Here is a 22,289-nt window from a genome sequence, read left to right on the forward strand (position 1 = left end):
CGGGGCCGGAGAGGGGGGCCGGAGAGAGAGATCCCCCCTGCCGGGGCCGGAGAGAGAGATCCCCCCTGCCGGGGCCGGAGAGAGAGATCCCCCCCCTGCCGGGGCCGGAGAGAGAGATCCCCCCCCTGCCGGGGCCGGAGAGAGAGATCCCCCCTGCCGGGGCCGGAGAGAGAGATCCCCCCTGCCGGGGCCGGAGAGAGAGATCCCCCCTGCCGGGGCCGGAGAGGGGGGCCGGAGAGAGATCCCCCCTGCCGGGGCCGGAGAGCGGGGCCGGAGAGAGATACCCCCTGCCGGGGCCGGAGAGGGGGGCCGGAGAGAGATACCCCCTGCCGGGGCCGGAGAGGGGGGCCGGAGAGAGATACCCCCTGCCGGGGCCGGAGAGCGGGGCCGGAGAGAGATACCCCCTGCCGGGGCCGGAGAGGGGGGCCGGAGAGAGATACCCCCTGCCGGGGCCGGAGAGGGGGGCCGGAGAGAGATACCCCCTGCCGGGGCCGGAGAGAGATCCCCCCCCCTGCCGGGGCCGGAGTGGGGGGCCAGAGAGAGATCACATGTACTGATGTCCGGGTCGCCTCCCTCTTACGGCGCTGTACACACCAGGTTCTGCTCATAGATTCTGGATCCCCGATGCACTAAATCTACTCTAATTGACCCTGGGCTGACACCAGGGAGCACCTACCACCAGGGAGCACCTACCACAAGGGAGCACCTACCACCAGGGAGCACCTACCACCAGGGAGCACATACCTGCACACCCGGGCCGGGAAGTAGAGCTTCTGCCAGGAGCGGCAGTAATAGTGAGCGTGGTCAACGACGCGGATCCAGTCCAGCTCATCCATGGAGACCTCGATGTAGTAGGAGTACGACCTGGGGGACACACGAGGACAGATATAGTGACCCCCGGGAGACACCCGTATAGTATAGTGACCCCGGAGACACCCGTATAGTATAGTATAGTATAGTATAGTGACCCCCGGGAGACACCCGTATAGTATAGTGACCCCCGGGAGACACCCGTATAGTATAGTGACCCCCGGGAGACACCCGTATAGTATAGTATAGTGACCCCAGGGCACACCCGTATAGTATAGTATAGTGACCCCGGGAGAGACACCCGTATAGTATAGTATAGTGACCCCCGGGAGACACCAGTATAGTATAGTATAGTGACCCCGGAGACACCAGTATAGTATAGTATAGTGACCCGGGGAGAGACACCCGTATAGTATAGTATAGTGACCCCCGGGAGACACCAGTATAGTATAGTATAGTGACCCCGGGAGAGACACCCGTATAGTATAGTATAGTGACCCCAGGAGACACCCGTATAGTATAGTATAGTGACCCCGGGAGAGACACCAGTATAGTATAGTATAGTGACCCCCGGGAGACACCCGTATAGTATAGTATAGTGACCCCGGGAGAGACACCCGTATAGTATAGTATAGTGACCCCCGGGAGACACCAGTATAGTATAGTATAGTGACCCCGGGAGAGACACCCGTATAGTATAGTATAGTGACGCCGGAGACACCCGTATAGTATAGTATAGTGACCCCGGGAGACACCCGTACAGTATAGTATAGAGACCCCGGGAGACACCCGTATAGTATAGTATAGTATAGTATAGTGACCCCGGGAGAGACCCGTATAGTATAGTGACCCCGGGAGAGACACCAGTATAGTATAGTATAGTGACCCCGGGAGAGACACCAGTATAGTATAGTATAGTGACCCCGGGAGAGACACCAGTATAGTATAGTATAGTATAGTGACCCCGGGAGACACCAGTATAGTATAGTATAGTGACCCCCGGGAGAGACACCCGTATAGTATAGTATAGTGACGCCGGAGACACCCGTATAGTATAGTATAGTGACCCCGGGAGACACCCGTATAGTATAGTATAGTGACCCCGGGAGAGACACCCGTATAGTATAGTATAGTGACCCCGGAGACACCCGTATAGTATAGTATAGTGACCCCGGGAGAGACACCAGTATAGTATAGTATAGTGACCCCGGGAGACACCCGTATAGTATAGTATAGTGACCCCGGGAGACACCCGTATAGTATAGTATAGTGACCCCGGAGACACCAGTATAGTATAGTATAGTGACCCCGGGAGACACCCGTATAGTATAGTATAGTGACCCCGGGAGACACCCGTATAGTATAGTATAGTGACCCCCGGGAGAGACACCCGTATAGTATAGTATAGTGACCCCGGGAGAGACACCCGTATAGTATAGTATAGTGACCCCGGGAGAGACACCCGTATAGTATAGTATAGTGACCCCAGGAGACACCCGTATAGTATAGTATAGTATAGTGACCCCGGGAGAGACACCCGTATAGTATAGTATAGTGACCCCGGGAGAGACACCCGTATAGTATAGTATAGTGACCCCGGGAGAGACACCCGTATAGTATAGTATAGTATAGTATAGTGACCCCGGGAGAGACACCCGTATAGTATAGTATAGTATAGTGACCCGGGAGACACCCGTATAGTATAGTATAGTGACCCCGGGAGACACCCGTATAGTATAGTATAGTGACCCCGGGAGAGACACCCGTATAGTATAGTATAGTGACCCCGGGAGAGACACCTGTATAGTATAGTATAGTGACCCCGGGAGAGACACCCGTATAGTATAGTATAGTGACCCCGGGAGAGACACCCGTATAGTATAGTATAGTGACCCCGGGAGAGACACCCGTATAGTATAGTATAGTATAGTGACCCCGGGAGAGACACCCGTATAGTATAGTATAGTATAGTATAGTATAGTGACCCCGGGAGAGACACCCGTATAGTATAGTATAGTGACCCCCGGGAGAGACACCCGTATAGTATAGTATAGTGACCCCCGGGAGAGACACCCGTATAGTATAGTATAGTGACCCCGGAGACACCCGTATAGTATAGTATAGTGACCCCGGGAGAGACACCAGTATAGTATAGTATAGTGACCCCGGGAGAGACACCCGTATAGTATAGTATAGTGACCCCGGGAGACACCCGTATAGTATAGTATAGTGACCCCGGGAGAGACACCAGTATAGTATAGTATAGTATAGTGACCCCGGGAGAGACACCCGTATAGTATAGTATAGTAACCCCCGGGAGACACCCGTATAGTATAGTATAGTAACCCCCGGGAGACACCAGTATAGTATAGTATAGTGACCCCCGGGAGACACCCGTATAGTATAGTATAGTGACCCCGGGAGAGACACCCGTATAGTATAGTATAGTGACCCCGGGAGAGACACCCGTATAGTATAGTATAGTATAGTGACCCCGGGAGAGACACCCGTATAGTATAGTATAGTGACCCCCGGGAGACACCCGTATAGTATAGTATAGTGACCCCCGGGAGAGACACCCGTATAGTATAGTATAGTGACCCCGGGAGAGACACCAGTATAGTATAGTATAGTGACCCCGGGAGAGACACCCGTATAGTATAGTATAGTGACCCCGGGAGAGACACCCGTATAGTATAGTATAGTATAGTGACCCCGGGAGACACCCGTATAGTATAGTATAGTATAGTGACCCCGGGAGACACCCGTATAGTATAGTATAGTGACCCCGGGAGAGACACCCGTATAGTATAGTATAGTGACCCCGGGAGAGACACCCGTATAGTATAGTATAGTGACCCCCGGGAGACACCCGTATAGTATAGTATAGTGACCCCCGGGAGAGACACCCGTATAGTATAGTATAGTATAGTGACCCCCGGGAGACACCAGTATAGTATAGTATAGTGACCCCCGGGAGACACCAGTATAGTATAGTATAGTGACCCCGGGAGAGACACCAGTATAGTATAGTATAGTGACCCCAGGAGACACCAGTATAGTATAGTATAGTGACCCCGGGAGAGACACCAGTATAGTATAGTATAGTGACCCCGGGAGAGACACCCGTATAGTATAGTATAGTATAGTATAGTGACCCCGGGAGAGACACCAGTATAGTATAGTATAGTGACCCCAGGAGAGACACCCGTATAGTATAGTATAGTATAGTGACCCCAGGAGAGACACCCGTATAGTATAGTATAGTATAGTGACCCCGGGAGAGACACCAGTATAGTATAGTATAGTGACCCCGGGAGAGACACCAGTATAGTATAGTATAGTGACCCCGGGAGAGACACCAGTATAGTATAGTATAGTGACCCCGGGAGAGACACCAGTATAGTATAGTATAGTGACCCCGGAGACACCAGTATAGTATAGTATAGTGACCCGGGGAGAGACACCCGTATAGTATAGTATAGTGACCCCGGGAGAGACACCCGTATAGTATAGTATAGTGACCCCCGGGAGACACCAGTATAGTATAGTATAGTGACCCCCGGGAGAGACACCCGTATAGTATAGTATAGTGACGCCGGAGACACCCGTATAGTATAGTATAGTGACCCCGGGAGACACCCGTATAGTATAGTATAGTGACCCCGGGAGAGACACCCGTATAGTATAGTATAGTGACCCCGGAGACACCCGTATAGTATAGTATAGTGACCCCGGGAGAGACACCAGTATAGTATAGTATAGTGACCCCGGGAGAGACACCCGTATAGTATAGTATAGTGACCCCGGGAGAGACACCCGTATAGTATAGTATAGTGACCCCCGGGAGAGACACCCGTATAGTATAGTATAGTATAGTATAGTGACCCCAGGAGACACCCGTATAGTATAGTATAGTATAGTGACCCCGGGAGACACCCGTATAGTATAGTATAGTGACCCCGGAGACACCAGTATAGTATAGTATAGTGACCCCGGGAGACACCCGTATAGTATAGTATAGTGACCCCGGGAGACACCCGTATAGTATAGTATAGTGACCCCCGGGAGAGACACCCGTATAGTATAGTATAGTGACCCCGGGAGAGACACCCGTATAGTATAGTATAGTGACCCCGGGAGAGACACCCGTATAGTATAGTATAGTGACCCCAGGAGACACCCGTATAGTATAGTATAGTGACCCCGGGAGACACCCGTATAGTATAGTATAGTGACCCCGGGAGAGACACCCGTATAGTATAGTATAGTGACCCCGGGAGAGACACCCGTATAGTATAGTATAGTATAGTGACCCCGGGAGAGACACCCGTATAGTATAGTATAGTGACCCCGGGAGAGACACCCGTATAGTATAGTATAGTGACCCCGGGAGAGACACCCGTATAGTATAGTATAGTGACCCCGGGAGAGACACCAGTATAGTATAGTATAGTATAGTGACCCCGGGAGAGACACCCGTATAGTATAGTATAGTAACCCCCGGGAGACACCCGTATAGTATAGTATAGTAACCCCCGGGAGACACCAGTATAGTATAGTATAGTGACCCCCGGGAGAGACACCAGTATAGTATAGTATAGTGACCCCCGGGAGACACCAGTATAGTATAGTATAGTGACCCCCGGGAGACACCCGTATAGTATAGTATAGTGACCCCGGGAGAGACACCCGTATAGTATAGTATAGTGACCCCGGGAGAGACACCCGTATAGTATAGTATAGTGACCCCCGGGAGACACCCGTATAGTATAGTATAGTGACCCCCGGGAGAGACACCAGTATAGTATAGTATAGTGACCCCGGAGACACCCGTATAGTATAGTATAGTGACCCCGGGAGAGACACCCGTATAGTATAGTATAGTGACCCCGGGAGACACCCGTATAGTATAGTATAGTGACCCCGGGAGACACCCGTATAGTATAGTATAGTGACCCCGGGAGAGACACCCGTATAGTATAGTATAGTGACCCCCGGGAGAGACACCCGTATAGTATAGTATAGTGACCCCGGGAGACACCAGTATAGTATAGTATAGTATAGTGACCCCCGGGAGAGACACCCGTATAGTATAGTATAGTGACCCCCGGGAGAGACACCCGTATAGTATAGTATAGTGACCCCGGGAGAGACACCAGTATAGTATAGTATAGTGACCCCGGGAGAGACACCAGTATAGTATAGTATAGTGACCCCGGGAGAGACACCAGTATAGTATAGTATAGTATAGTGACCCCGGAGACACCAGTATAGTATAGTATAGTGACCCCCGGGAGAGACACCCGTATAGTATAGTATAGTGACCCCGGAGACACCCGTATAGTATAGTATAGTGACCCCGGGAGAGACACCCGTATAGTATAGTATAGTGACCCCGGGAGAGACACCCGTATAGTATAGTATAGTGACCCCCGGGAGACACCCGTATAGTATAGTATAGTGACCCCCGGGAGAGACACCCGTATAGTATAGTATAGTGACCCCAGGAGACACCCGTATAGTATAGTATAGTATAGTGACCCAGGAGACACCCGTATAGTATAGTATAGTGACCCCGGGAGACACCCGTATAGTATAGTATAGTATAGTGACCCAGGAGACACCCGTATAGTATAGTATAGTGACCCCGGAGACACCCGTATAGTATAGTATAGTGACCCCGGGAGAGACACCAGTATAGTATAGTGACCCCGGGAGACACCCGTATAGTATAGTATAGTGACCCCGGAGACACCCGTATAGTATAGTATAGTATAGTGACCCCGGGAGAGACACCCGTATAGTATAGTATAGTGACCCCGGGAGAGACACCCGTATAGTATAGTATAGTATAGTGACCCCGGGAGACACCCGTATAGTATAGTATAGTGACCCCGGGAGACACCCGTATAGTATAGTATAGTGACCCCCGGGAGAGACACCCGTATAGTATAGTATAGTATAGTATAGTATAGTATAGTGACCCCGGGAGAGACACCCGTATAGTATAGTATAGTGACCCCGGGAGAGACACCAGTATAGTATAGTATAGTGACCCCGGGAGACACCCGTATAGTATAGTATAGTATAGTGACCCCGGGAGAGACACCCGTATAGTATAGTATAGTGACCCCGGGAGAGACACCCGTATAGTATAGTATAGTATAGTGACCCCGGGAGAGACACCCGTATAGTATAGTATAGTGACCCCGGGAGAGACACCAGTATAGTATAGTATAGTGACCCCCGGGAGACACCCGTATAGTATAGTATAGTGACCCCGGGAGAGACACCAGTATAGTATAGTATAGTGACCCCGGAGACACCAGTATAGTATAGTATAGTATAGTGACCCCGGGAGACACCCGTATAGTATAGTATAGTATAGTGACCCCAGGAGAGACACCCGTATAGTATAGTATAGTATAGTGACCCCGGGAGAGACACCAGTATAGTATAGTATAGTGACCCCCGGGAGAGACACCCGTATAGTATAGTATAGTATAGTGACCCCGGGAGATACACCCGTATAGTATAGTATAGTGACCCCGGGAGAGACACCCGTATAGTATAGTATAGTATAGTGACCCCGGGAGAGACACCAGTATAGTATAGTATAGTATAGTGACCCCGGGAGAGACACCAGTATAGTATAGTATAGTATAGTGACCCCCGGAGACACCCGTATAGTATAGTATAGTGACCCCGGGAGACACCAGTATAGTATAGTATAGTGACCCCGGGAGAGACACCCGTATAGTATAGTATAGTGACCCCGGGAGAGACACCAGTATAGTATAGTGACCCCGGGAGAGACACCAGTATAGTATAGTATAGTGACCCCGGGAGAGACACCAGTATAGTATAGTATAGTGACCCCCGGGAGACACCAGTATAGTATAGTATAGTATAGTGACCCCGGGAGAGACACCAGTATAGTATAGTATAGTGACCCCGGAGACACCAGTATAGTATAGTATAGTATAGTGACCCCCGGGAGAGACACCAGTATAGTATAGTATAGTGACCCCGGGAGAGACACCCGTATAGTATAGTATAGTGACCCCGGGAGAGACACCCGTATAGTATAGTATAGTGACCCCGGGAGAGACACCCGTATAGTATAGTATAGTATAGTGACCCCGGGAGAGACACCCGTATAGTATAGTATAGTGACCCCAGGAGACACCCGTATAGTATAGTATAGTGACCCCGGGAGAGACACCATTATAGTATAGTGACCCCGGGAGAGACACCCGTATAGTATAGTATAGTGACCCCAGGAGACACCCGTATAGTATAGTATAGTGACCCCGGGAGAGACACCAGTATAGTATAGTATAGTGACCCCGGGAGAGACACCAGTATAGTATAGTATAGTGACCCCGGGAGAGACACCAGTATAGTATAGTATAGTGACCCCGGGAGAGACACCAGTATAGTATAGTATAGTGACCCCGGGAGAGACACCAGTATAGTATAGTATAGTATAGTGACCCCGGAGACACCAGTATAGTATAGTATAGTGACCCCCGGGAGAGACACCCGTATAGTATAGTATAGTGACCCCGGAGACACCCGTATAGTATAGTATAGTGACCCCGGGAGAGACACCCGTATAGTATAGTATAGTGACCCCGGGAGAGACACCCGTATAGTATAGTATAGTGACCCCCGGGAGACACCCGTATAGTATAGTATAGTGACCCCCGGGAGAGACACCCGTATAGTATAGTATAGTGACCCCAGGAGACACCCGTATAGTATAGTATAGTATAGTGACCCAGGAGACACCCGTATAGTATAGTATAGTGACCCCGGGAGACACCCGTATAGTATAGTATAGTATAGTGACCCAGGAGACACCCGTATAGTATAGTATAGTGACCCCGGAGACACCCGTATAGTATAGTATAGTGACCCCGGGAGAGACACCAGTATAGTATAGTGACCCCGGGAGACACCCGTATAGTATAGTATAGTGACCCCGGAGACACCCGTATAGTATAGTATAGTATAGTGACCCCGGGAGAGACACCCGTATAGTATAGTATAGTGACCCCGGGAGAGACACCCGTATAGTATAGTATAGTATAGTGACCCCGGGAGACACCCGTATAGTATAGTATAGTGACCCCGGGAGACACCCGTATAGTATAGTATAGTGACCCCCGGGAGAGACACCCGTATAGTATAGTATAGTATAGTATAGTATAGTATAGTGACCCCGGGAGAGACACCCGTATAGTATAGTATAGTGACCCCGGGAGAGACACCAGTATAGTATAGTATAGTGACCCCGGGAGACACCCGTATAGTATAGTATAGTATAGTGACCCCGGGAGAGACACCCGTATAGTATAGTATAGTGACCCCGGGAGAGACACCCGTATAGTATAGTATAGTATAGTGACCCCGGGAGAGACACCCGTATAGTATAGTATAGTGACCCCGGGAGAGACACCAGTATAGTATAGTATAGTGACCCCCGGGAGACACCCGTATAGTATAGTATAGTGACCCCGGGAGAGACACCAGTATAGTATAGTATAGTGACCCCGGAGACACCAGTATAGTATAGTATAGTATAGTGACCCCGGGAGACACCCGTATAGTATAGTATAGTATAGTGACCCCAGGAGAGACACCCGTATAGTATAGTATAGTATAGTGACCCCGGGAGAGACACCAGTATAGTATAGTATAGTGACCCCCGGGAGAGACACCCGTATAGTATAGTATAGTATAGTGACCCCGGGAGATACACCCGTATAGTATAGTATAGTGACCCCGGGAGAGACACCCGTATAGTATAGTATAGTATAGTGACCCCGGGAGAGACACCAGTATAGTATAGTATAGTATAGTGACCCCGGGAGAGACACCAGTATAGTATAGTATAGTATAGTGACCCCCGGAGACACCCGTATAGTATAGTATAGTGACCCCGGGAGACACCAGTATAGTATAGTATAGTGACCCCGGGAGAGACACCCGTATAGTATAGTATAGTGACCCCGGGAGAGACACCAGTATAGTATAGTGACCCCGGGAGAGACACCAGTATAGTATAGTATAGTGACCCCGGGAGAGACACCAGTATAGTATAGTATAGTGACCCCCGGGAGACACCAGTATAGTATAGTATAGTATAGTGACCCCGGGAGAGACACCAGTATAGTATAGTATAGTGACCCCGGAGACACCAGTATAGTATAGTATAGTATAGTGACCCCCGGGAGAGACACCAGTATAGTATAGTATAGTGACCCCGGGAGAGACACCCGTATAGTATAGTATAGTGACCCCGGGAGAGACACCCGTATAGTATAGTATAGTGACCCCGGGAGAGACACCCGTATAGTATAGTATAGTATAGTGACCCCGGGAGAGACACCCGTATAGTATAGTATAGTGACCCCAGGAGACACCCGTATAGTATAGTATAGTGACCCCGGGAGAGACACCATTATAGTATAGTGACCCCGGGAGAGACACCCGTATAGTATAGTATAGTGACCCCAGGAGACACCCGTATAGTATAGTATAGTGACCCCGGGAGAGACACCAGTATAGTATAGTATAGTGACCCCGGGAGAGACACCCGTATAGTATAGTATAGTGACCCCAGGAGACACCCGTATAGTATAGTATAGTGACCCCGGGAGAGACACCAGTATAGTATAGTATAGTGACCCCCGGGAGACACCAGTATAGTATAGTATAGTGACCCCCGGGAGACACCAGTATAGTATAGTATAGTGACCCCGGGAGAGATACCCGTATAGTATAGTATAGTGACCCCCGGGAGACACCAGTATAGTATAGTATAGTGACCCCGGGAGAGATACCCGTATAGTATAGTATAGTGACCCCGGGAGAGACACCAGTATAGTATAGTATAGTGACCCCCGGGAGACACCAGTATAGTATAGTATAGTGACCCCGGGAGACACCAGTATAGTATAGTATAGTGACCCCGGGAGAGACACCCGTATAGTATAGTATAGTGACCCCCGGGAGACACCCGTATAGTATAGTATAGTGACCCCGGGAGACACCCGTATAGTATAGTGACCCCGGGAGACACCCGTATAGTATAGTATAGTGACCCCGGGAGACACCCGTATAGTATAGTATAGTATAGTGACCCCGGGAGAGACACCAGTATAGTATAGTATAGTGACCCCGGGAGACACCCGTATAGTATAGTATAGTATAGTGACCCCGGGAGAGACACCCGTATAGTATAGTATAGTATAGTGACCCCGGGAGAGACACCAGTATAGTATAGTATAGTGACCCCGGGAGACACCCGTATAGTATAGTATAGTGACCCCGGGAGACACCCGTATAGTATAGTATAGTGACCCCGGGAGAGACACCCGTATAGTATAGTATAGTGACCCCAGGAGACACCCGTATAGTATAGTATAGTGACCCCGGGAGAGACACCAGTATAGTATAGTATAGTGACCCCCGGGAGACACCAGTATAGTATAGTATAGTGACCCCCGGGAGACACCAGTATAGTATAGTATAGTGACCCCGGGAGAGATACCCGTATAGTATAGTATAGTGACCCCCGGGAGACACCAGTATAGTATAGTATAGTGACCCCGGGAGAGATACCCGTATAGTATAGTATAGTGACCCCGGGAGAGACACCAGTATAGTATAGTATAGTGACCCCCGGGAGACACCAGTATAGTATAGTATAGTGACCCCGGGAGACACCAGTATAGTATAGTATAGTGACCCCGGGAGAGACACCCGTATAGTATAGTATAGTGACCCCCGGGAGACACCCGTATAGTATAGTATAGTGACCCCGGGAGACACCCGTATAGTATAGTGACCCCGGGAGACACCCGTATAGTATAGTATAGTGACCCCGGGAGACACCCGTATAGTATAGTATAGTATAGTGACCCCGGGAGAGACACCAGTATAGTATAGTATAGTGACCCCGGGAGACACCCGTATAGTATAGTATAGTATAGTGACCCCGGGAGAGACACCCGTATAGTATAGTATAGTATAGTGACCCCGGGAGAGACACCAGTATAGTATAGTATAGTGACCCCGGGAGACACCCGTATAGTATAGTATAGTGACCCCGGGAGACACCCGTATAGTATAGTATAGTGACCCCGGGAGAGACACCCGTATAGTATAGTATAGTGACCCCGGGAGAGATACCCGTATAGTATAGTATAGTGACCCCGGGAGAGACACCCGTATAGTATAGTATAGTGACCCCGGGAGAGACACCCGTATAGTATAGTATAGTATAGTATAGTGACCCCGGGAGAGACACCAGTATAGTATAGTATAGTGACCCCGGGAGACACCCGTATAGTATAGTATAGTGACCCCGGGAGACACCCGTATAGTATAGTATAGTGACCCCGGGAGAGACACCCGTATAGTATAGTATAGTGACCCCGGGAGAGATACCCGTATAGTATAGTATAGTGACCCCGGGAGAGACACCCGTATAGTATAGTATAGTGACCCCGGGAGACACCAGTATAGTATAGTATAGTATAGTGACCCCGGGAGAGACACCCGTATAGTATAGTATAGTGACCCCGGGAGAGACACCCGTATAGTATAGTATAGTATAGTGACCCCAGGAGACACCCGTATAGTATAGTATAGTGACCCCGGGAGGCACCCGTATAGTATAGTATAGTGACCCCGGGAGAGACACCAGTATAGTATAGTATAGTATAGTGACCCCGGGAGAGACACCCGTATAGTATAGTATAGTGACCCCGGGAGAGACACCCGTATAGTATAGTATAGTATAGTATAGTGACCCCAGGAGACACCCGTATAGTATAGTATAGTGACCCCGGGAGAGACACCAGTATAGTATAGTATAGTGACCCCGGGAGACACCCGTATAGTATAGTATAGTGACCCCGGGAGAGACACCCGTATAGTATAGTATAGTGACCCCGGGAGAGATACCCGTATAGTATAGTATAGTGACCCCGGGAGAGACACCAGTATAGTATAGTATAGTATAGTATAGTATAGTATAGTATAGTATAGTGACCCCAGGAGACACCCGTATAGTATAGTATAGTATAGTATAGTGACCCCGGGAGAGACACCAGTATAGTATAGTATAGTGACCCCGGGAGAGACACCAGTATAGTATAGTATAGTGACCCCGGGAGAGACACCAGTATAGTATAGTATAGTGACCCCGGGAGACACCAGTATAGTATAGTATAGTGACCCCGGGAGACACCCGTATAGTATAGTATAGTGACCCCAGGAGACACCCGTATAGTATAGTATAGTGACCCCGGGAGAGACACCAGTATAGTATAGTATAGTGACCCCGGGAGACACCCGTATAGTATAGTATAGTGACCCCGGGAGAGACACCAGTATAGTATAGTATAGTGACCCCGGGAGAGACACCCGTATAGTATAGTATAGTATAGTGACCCCGGGAGAGACACCCGTATAGTATAGTATAGTGACCCCGGGAGAGACACCAGTATAGTATAGTATAGTGACCCCGGGAGACACCCGTATAGTATAGTATAGTGACCCCGGGAGACACCCGTATAGTATAGTATAGTGACCCCGGGAGAGACACCCGTATAGTATAGTATAGTGACCCCGGGAGACACCCGTATAGTATAGTATAGTGACCCCGGGAGAGACACCAGTATAGTATAGTATAGTGACCCCGGGAGACACCCGTATAGTATAGTATAGTGACCCCGGGAGAGACACCCGTATAGTATAGTATAGTGACCCCGGGAGAGATACCCGTATAGTATAGTATAGTGACCCCGGGAGAGACACCCGTATAGTATAGTATAGTGACCCCGGGAGAGACACCCGTATAGTATAGTATAGTATAGTATAGTGACCCCAGGAGACACCCGTATAGTATAGTATAGTGACCCCGGGAGAGACACCAGTATAGTATAGTATAGTGACCCCGGGAGACACCCGTATAGTATAGTATAGTGACCCCAGGAGACACCCGTATAGTATAGTATAGTGACCCCGGGAGAGACACCCGTATAGTATAGTATAGTATAGTGACCCCGGGAGAGACACCCGTATAGTATAGTATAGTGACCCCGGGAGAGATACCCGTATAGTATAGTATAGTGACCCCCGGGAGAGACACCCGTATAGTATAGTATAGTGACCCCAGGAGACACCCGTATAGTATAGTATAGTGACCCCGGGAGAGACACCCGTATAGTATAGTATAGTATAGTGACCCCGGGAGAGATACCCGTATAGTATAGTATAGTGACCCCCGGGAGAGACACCCGTATAGTATAGTATAGTGACCCCGGGAGAGACACCCGTATAGTATAGTATAGTGACCCCGGGAGAGACACCCGTATAGTATAGTATAGTATAGTATAGTATAGTGACCCCGGGAGAGACACCAGTATAGTATAGTATAGTGACCCCGGGAGAGACACCAGTATAGTATAGTATAGTGACCCCGGGAGAGACACCCGTATAGTATAGTATAGTGACCCCAGGAGACACCCGTATAGTATAGTATAGTGACCCCCGGGAGAGACACCAGTATAGTATAGTATAGTGACCCCGGGAGACACCAGTATAGTATAGTATAGTGACCCCGGGAGAGACACCAGTATAGTATAGTATAGTGACCCCGGGAGACACCAGTATAGTATAGTATAGTGACCCCGGGAGACACCCGTATAGTATAGTATAGTGACCCCGGGAGACACCCGTATAGTATAGTATAGTGACCCCGGGAGACACCCGTATAGTATAGTATAGTGACCCCGGGAGAGACACCCGTATAGTATAGTATAGTGACCCCGGGAGACACCCGTATAGTATAGTATAGTGACCCCGGGAGACACCAGTATAGTATAGTATAGTGACCCCGGGAGACACCCGTATAGTATAGTATAGTGACCCCGGGAGACACCCGTATAGTATAGTATAGTGACCCCGGGAGACACCCGTATAGTATAGTATAGTGACCCCGGGAGACACCCGTATAGTATAGTATAGTGACCCCGGGAGAGACACCCGTATAGTATAGTATAGTGACCCCGGGAGAGACACCCGTATAGTATAGTATAGTGACCCCCGGGAGAGACACCAGTATAGTATAGTATAGTGACCCCGGGAGACACCCGTATAGTATAGTATAGTGACCCCGGGAGAGACACCCGTATAGTATAGTATAGTGACCCCGGGAGAGACACCAGTATAGTATAGTATAGTGACCCCGGGAGAGACACCAGTATAGTATAGTATAGTGACCCCGGGAGAGACACCCGTATAGTATAGTATAGTATAGTGACCCTGGGAGAGACACCCGTATAGTATAGTATAGTGACCCCGGGAGAGACACCCGTATAGTATAGTATAGTGACCCCGGGAGAGACACCAGTATAGTATAGTATAGTGACCCCGGAGACACCCGTATAGTATAGTATAGTATAGTGACCCCAGGAGACACCCGTATAGTATAGTATAGTGACCCCGGGAGAGACACCCGTATAGTATAGTATAGTGACCCCGGGAGAGACACCCGTATAGTATAGTATAGTGACCCCGGGAGAGACACCAGTATAGTATAGTATAGTGACCCCGGAGACACCCGTATAGTATAGTATAGTATAGTGACCCCAGGAGACACCCGTATAGTATAGTATAGTGACCCCGGGAGAGACACCCGTATAGTATAGTATAGTGACCCCGGGAGAGACACCCGTATAGTATAGTATAGTATAGTGACCCCCGGGAGACACCCGTATAGTATAGTATAGTGACCCCGGGAGAGACACCCGTATAGTATAGTATAGTGACCCCGGGAGAGACACCCGTATAGTATAGTATAGTGACCCCGGGAGAGACACCCGTATAGTATAGTATAGTATAGTGACCCCCGGGAGACACCCGTATAGTATAGTATAGTGACCCCGGGAGAGACACCCGTATAGTATAGTATAGTGACCCCCGGGAGACACCCGTATAGTATAGTATAGTATAGTGACCCCGGGAGAGACACCCGTATAGTATAGTATAGTGACCCCGGGAGAGACACCAGTATAGTATAGTATAGTGACCCCCGGGAGACACCAGTATAGTATAGTATAGTGACCCCCGGGAGACACCCGTATAGTATAGTATAGTGACCCCGGGAGAGACACCAGTATAGTATAGTATAGTGACCCCCGGGAGAGATACCCGTATAGTATAGTATAGTGACCCCCGGGAGACACCAGTATAGTATAGTATAGTGACCCCCGGGAGACACCCGTATAGTATAGTATAGTGACCCCGGGAGAGACACCAGTATAGTATAGTATAGTGACCCCGGGAGACAAGGTCCTGTACACCGCCCCTGCATGTGTGTCAGTCACTGTATAGGTGATCATTATGCAGACAATACATCGGGGGGGGGGGGGGGGGTCAGTAGTGAGCGACCTATCCTCCATCATAAACCAAGCCCCCGGTCTTATACTGCGACCATAATGGGAGGGGTCAGGGGTCATGACCTTATGGTGTGGTACCTGCTGTCCCGATCCCAGAGCAGGAGGCGGATGTGGTTGATGATGGACGGCTGCCCCAGCTTCACCTCCAGCCCGGAGCGGCAGTCGTCCTCGATGGGGTGGCGGGAGAAGCCGTGGTCCAGGTCGTAGTTCTGGGTGTCTCCGTCCAGCAGGGCCGACTTCAGCTCCCCCTTCACCACCTGCGCCCCGTGCTTCATGGTGGCGATGTTCTCCTCCGGGACTGAGGGAGAGGGACAAACCAGTTACCATCCAACACCAAGACTCCAGTCACATCCGGAGCTGCAGGGGATGCAGCTTTGAGTGTGACTGGAGTGAGGAGGATAGAGCAGATGTGTGTCTGGAGCACATGCCACGTGCCGTGGCCTCTCTTACTCAGCATGCCGCGGTAGTTCAGGTCCATGTCGCGGCTTTCGGATCGCACTTTGATGGCGTCCAGGATGGAGTCGGGGGTGAGCAGCGCGGAGGGTCGCACCACGTTCAGCAGCTCGGTCAGGCTCATCAGGGGCAGCCGCACGGCGGCCATGATCTCGCTGTGATCCTCCTTGGTGTTGTGTCTGCACCAGCGCATCAGAGCCTGGAAGATGTCCTTCTCCGGAGCCGCAAACGAGTCCCTGCGCACGATGTCCAGGAGCGCGGCCTAGAACAAGGGGTCACAGTCACTACAGGGGGAACAACTGCGAGGTGTCCCGGGAAGCCAGACCCAGGACTAGAACCCTGCACCGTGATGTGCAATAAACAACCCAAGACACAGTCTAGAACCCTGCACCGTGATGTGCAATAAATAACCCAAGACACAGTCTAGAACCCTGCACCGTGATGTGCAATAAATAACCCAAGACCCAGTCTAGAACCCTGCACCGTGATGTGCAATAAATAACCCAAGACCCAGTCTAGAACCCTGCACCGTGATGTGCAATAAATAACCCAAGACCCAGTCTAGAACCCTGCACCGTGATGTGCAATAAATAACCCAAGACCCAGTCTAGAACCCTGCACCGTGATGTGCAATAAATAACCCAAGACACAGTCTAGAACCCTGCACCGTGATGTGCAATAAATAACCCAAGACCCAGTCTAGAACCCTGCACCGTGATGTGCAATAAATAACCCAAGACCCAGTCTAGAACCCTGCACCGTGATGTGCAATAAATAACCCAAGACCCAGTCTAGAACCCTGCACCGTGATGTGCAATAAATAACCCAAGACCCAGTCTAGAACCCTGCACCGTGATGTGCAATAAATAACCCAAGACACAGTCTAGAACCCTGCACCGTGATGTGCAATAAATAACCCAAGACACATAATCTAGAACCCTGCACCGTGATGTGCAATAAATAACCCAATACACAGTCTAGAACCCTGCACCGTGATGTGCAATAAATAACCCAAGACCCAGTCTAGAACCCTGCACCGTGATGTGCAATAAATAACCCAAGACACAGTCTAGAACCCTGCACCGTGATGTGCAATAAATAACCCAAGACACATAATCTAGAACCCTGCACCGTGATGTGCAATAAATAACCCAAGACACATAATCTAGAACCCTGCACCGTGATGTGCAATAAATAACCCAAGACACATAATCTAGAACCCTGCACCGTGATGTGCAATAAATAACCCAAGACACATAATCTAGAACCCTGCACCGTGATGTGCAATAAATAACCCAAGACACATAATCTAGAACCCTGCACCGTGATGTGCAATAAATAACCCAAGACACATAATCTAGAACCCTGCAACGTGATGTGCAATAAATAACCCAAGACACAGTCTAGAACCCTGCACCGTGATGTGCAATAAATAACCCAAGACACAGTCTAGAACCCTGCACCGTGATGTCCAATAAATAACCCAAGACACAGTCTAGAACCCTGCACCGTGATGTGCAATAAATAACCCAAGACACACAATCTAGAACCCTGCAACGTGATGTGCAATAAATAACCCAAGACACATAATCTAGAACCCTCCACCGTGATGTGCAATAAATAACCCAAGACACATAATCTAGAACCCTGCACCGTGATGTGCAATAAATAACCCAAGACACATAATCTAGAACCCTGCACCGTGATGTGCAATAAATAACCCAAGACACATAATCTAGAACCCTGCACCGTGATGTGCAATAAATAACCCAAGACACAGTCTAGAACCCTGCACCGTGATGTGCAATAAATAACCCAAGACACATAATCTAGAACCCTCCACCGTGATGTGCAATAAATAACCCAAGACACATAATCTAGAACCCTGCACCGTGATGTGCAATAAATAACCCAAGACACAGTCTAGAACCCTGCACCGTGATGTGCAATAAATAACCCAAGACACATAATCTAGAACCCTGCAACGTGATGTGCAATAAATAACCCAAGACACAGTCTAGAACCCTGCACCGTGATGTGCAATAAATAACCCAAGACACATAATCTAGAACCCTGCAACGTGATGTGCAATAAATAACCCAAGACATTGGTTATTTATTGCACATCACGGTGCAGGGTTCTAGAGTGTGTCTTGGGTTATTTATTGCACATCACGGTGCAGGGTTCTAGATTATGTGTCTTGGGTTATTTATTGCACATCACGTTGCAGGGTTCTAGATTATGTGTCTTGGGTTATTTATTGCACATCACGTTGCAGGGTTCTAGATTGTGTCTTGGGTTATTTATTGCACATCACGGTGGAGGGTTCTAGATTATGTGTCTTGGGTTATTTATTGCACATCACGGTGCAGGGTTCTAGACTGTGTCTTGGGTTATTTATTGCACATCACGGTGCAGGGTTCTAGATTATGTGTCTTGGGTTATTTATTGCACATCACGGTGCAGGGTTCTAGATTATGTGTCTTGGGTTATTTATTGCACATCACGGTGCAGGGTTCTAGATTATGTGTCTTGGGTTATTTATTGCACATCACGTTGCAGGGTTCTAGATTATGTGTCTTGGGTTATTTATTGCACATCACGGTGCAGGGTTCTAGACTGTGTCTTGGGTTATTTATTGCACATCACGGTGCAGGGTTCTAGATTATGTGTCTTGGGTTATTTATTGCACATCACGTTGCAGGGTTCTAGATTATGTGTCTTGGGTTATTTATTGCACATCACGGTGGAGGGTTCTAGACTGTGTCTTGGGTTATTTATTGCACATCACGTTGCAGGGTTCTAGATTATGTGTCTTGGGTTATTTATTGCACATCACGGTGCAGGGTTCTAGACTGTGTCTTGGGTTATTTATTGCACATCACGTTGCAGGGTTCTAGATTATGTGTCTTGGGTTATTTATTGCACATCACGGTGCAGGGTTCTAGACTGTGTCTTGGGTTATTTATTGCACATCACGTTGCAGGGTTCTAGATTGTGTGTCTTGGGTTATTTATTGCACATCCCGTTGCAGGGTTCTAGATTATGTGTCTTGGGTTATTTATTGCACATCACGGTGCAGGGTTCTAGACTGGGTCTTGGGTTATTTATTGCACATCACGGTGCAGGGTTCTAGACTGTGTCTTGGGTTATTTATTGCACATCACGGTGGAGGGTTCTAGATTATGTGTCTTGGGTTCTAGATTATGTGTCTTGGGTTATTTCTTTTCTAACCAAGACACAGTCTAGAACCCTGCACCGTGATGTGCAATAAATAACCCAAGACACATAATCTAGAACCCTGCAACGTGATGTGCAATAAATAACCCAAGACACAGTCTAGAACCCTGCACCGTGATGTGCAATAAATAACCCAAGACACAGTCTAGAACCCTGCACCGTGATGTGCAATAAAAAACCCAAGACACATAATCTAGAACCCTGCAACGTGATGTGCAATAAATAACCCAAGACAAATAATCTAGAACCCTGCAACGTGATGTGCAATAAATAACCCAAGACACATAATCTAGAACCCTCCACCGTGATGTGCAATAAATAACCCAAGACACATAATCTAGAACCCTGCAACGTGATGTGCAATAAATAACCCAAGACACATAATCTAGAACCCTGCACCGTGATGTGCAATAAATAACCCAAGACACATAATCTAGAACCCTGCACCGTGATGTGCAATAAATAACCCAAGACACATAATCTAGAACCCTGCACAGTGATGTGCAATAAATAACCCAAGACACATAATCTAGAACCCTGCAACGTGATGTGCAATAAATAACCCAAGACACAGTCTAGAACCCTGCAACGTGATGTGCAATAAATAACCCAAGACACATAATCTAGAACCCTGCACCGTGATGTGCAATAAATAACCCAAGACACATAATCTAGAACCCTGCACCGTGATGTGCAATAAATAACCCAAGACAAATAATTTAGAACCCTGCACCGTGATGTGCAATAAATAACCCAAGACACATAATCTAGAACCCTGCAACGTGATGTGCAATAAATAACCCAAGACACAGTCTAGAACCCTGCACCGTGATGTGCAATAAATAACCCAAGACCCAGTCTAGAACCCTGCACCGTGATGTGCAATAAATAACCCAAGACCCAGTCTAGAACCCTGTGATGTGTTCAGAGTAATACGAAACACGGACACAATCTAAAACCAAATACCATGATGGGCACTGAAAAATCTAGAACCGTGTAATAGGACATGAAATGAATAACCATAGACACATTCAAGAACATTGTCATGTGACGCGTAATTAATAATCCAGAACCCTGAAGATGTATAATCTAGAACCATGCACTGTGATGTGTCTAGAATAGTCCAGAATCCTGTACACACATATATATATATATATATATATATATATATATCCTGTAATATGATATTAATGAATAATTAGGAACTTTGGACACACAATGTCATGTAAAGGTTTCTGGTTTTCTCATCACATTTTACTGCACCCATGAATAGATATAGGCAATGACCTAGAAGCCAATGCAGTCATGTGTGATGTACAGCCTAGAACCCTATGCAGTCGTGTGTGATGTATAACCTAGAACCCTATGCAGTCGTGTGTGATGTACAACCTAGAACCCTATGCAGTCGTGTGTGATGTACAACCTAGAACCCTATGCAGTCGTGTGTGATGTATAACCTAGAACCCTATGCAGTCGTGTGTGATGTATAACCTAGAACCCTATGCAGTCATGTGATGTATAACCTAGAACCCTATGCAGTCGTGTGATGTATAACCTAGAACCCTATGCAGTCGTGTGATGTATAACCTAGAACCCTATGCAGTCGTGTGTGATGTATAACTTAGAACCCTATGCAGTCGTGTGTGATGTATAACTTAGAACCCTATGCAGTCATGTGTGATGTATAACCTGGAACCCTATGCAGTCATGTGTGATGTATAACCTAGAACCCTATGCAGTCATGTGTGATGTATAACCTAGAACCCTATGCAGTCATGTGTGATGTATAACCTAGAACCCTATGCAGTCATGTGTGATGTATAACCTAGAACCCTATGCAGTCGTGTGTGATGTATAACCTAGAACCCTATGCAGTCGTGTGATGTATAGCCTGGAACCCTATGCAGTCGTGTGATGTATAACCTAGAACCCTATGCAGTCATGTGATGTATAACCTAGAACCCTATGCAGTCGTGTGTGATGTATAGCCTAGAACCCTATGCAGTCGTGTGTGATGTATAACCTAGAACCCTATGCAGTCATGTGTGATGTATAACCTAGAACCCTATGCAGTCGTGTGATGTATAGCCTAGAACCCTATGCAGTCGTGTGATGTATAGCCTAGAACCCTATGCAGTCGTGTGATGTATAGCCTGGAACCCTATGCAGTCGTGTGTGATGTATAGCCTAGAACCCTATGCAGTCGTGTGTGATGTACAACCTAGAACCCTATGCAGTCATGTGATGTATAACCTAGAACCCTATGCAGTCATGTGATGTATAGCCTAGAACCCTATGCAGTCA

General features: G+C 48.2%; 1 protein-coding gene across 2 annotated transcripts in view; it reads right to left on the minus strand.

The window, feature by feature from the left end:
* BTBD9 (BTB domain containing 9) overlaps positions 1-22,289 on the minus strand; it is a 96,842-nt gene that overhangs the window by 67,819 nt on the left and 6,734 nt on the right. For both annotated transcript variants that reach the window (XM_072139749.1, XM_072139750.1), the window contains 3 exons: positions 16,743-17,007; positions 16,371-16,590; positions 745-864 (listed from right to left, as the gene is read on the minus strand). In XM_072139749.1, coding sequence (XP_071995850.1) covers positions 745-864; positions 16,371-16,590; positions 16,743-17,007 — 605 coding nt within the window. The remainder of the gene's footprint in view (positions 1-744; positions 865-16,370; positions 16,591-16,742; positions 17,008-22,289) is intronic.

Source organism: Engystomops pustulosus, chromosome 3 (genome assembly GCF_040894005.1).
Source record: "Engystomops pustulosus chromosome 3, aEngPut4.maternal, whole genome shotgun sequence".
In the NCBI taxonomy this organism is placed as follows: Eukaryota; Metazoa; Chordata; class Amphibia; order Anura; family Leptodactylidae; genus Engystomops; species Engystomops pustulosus.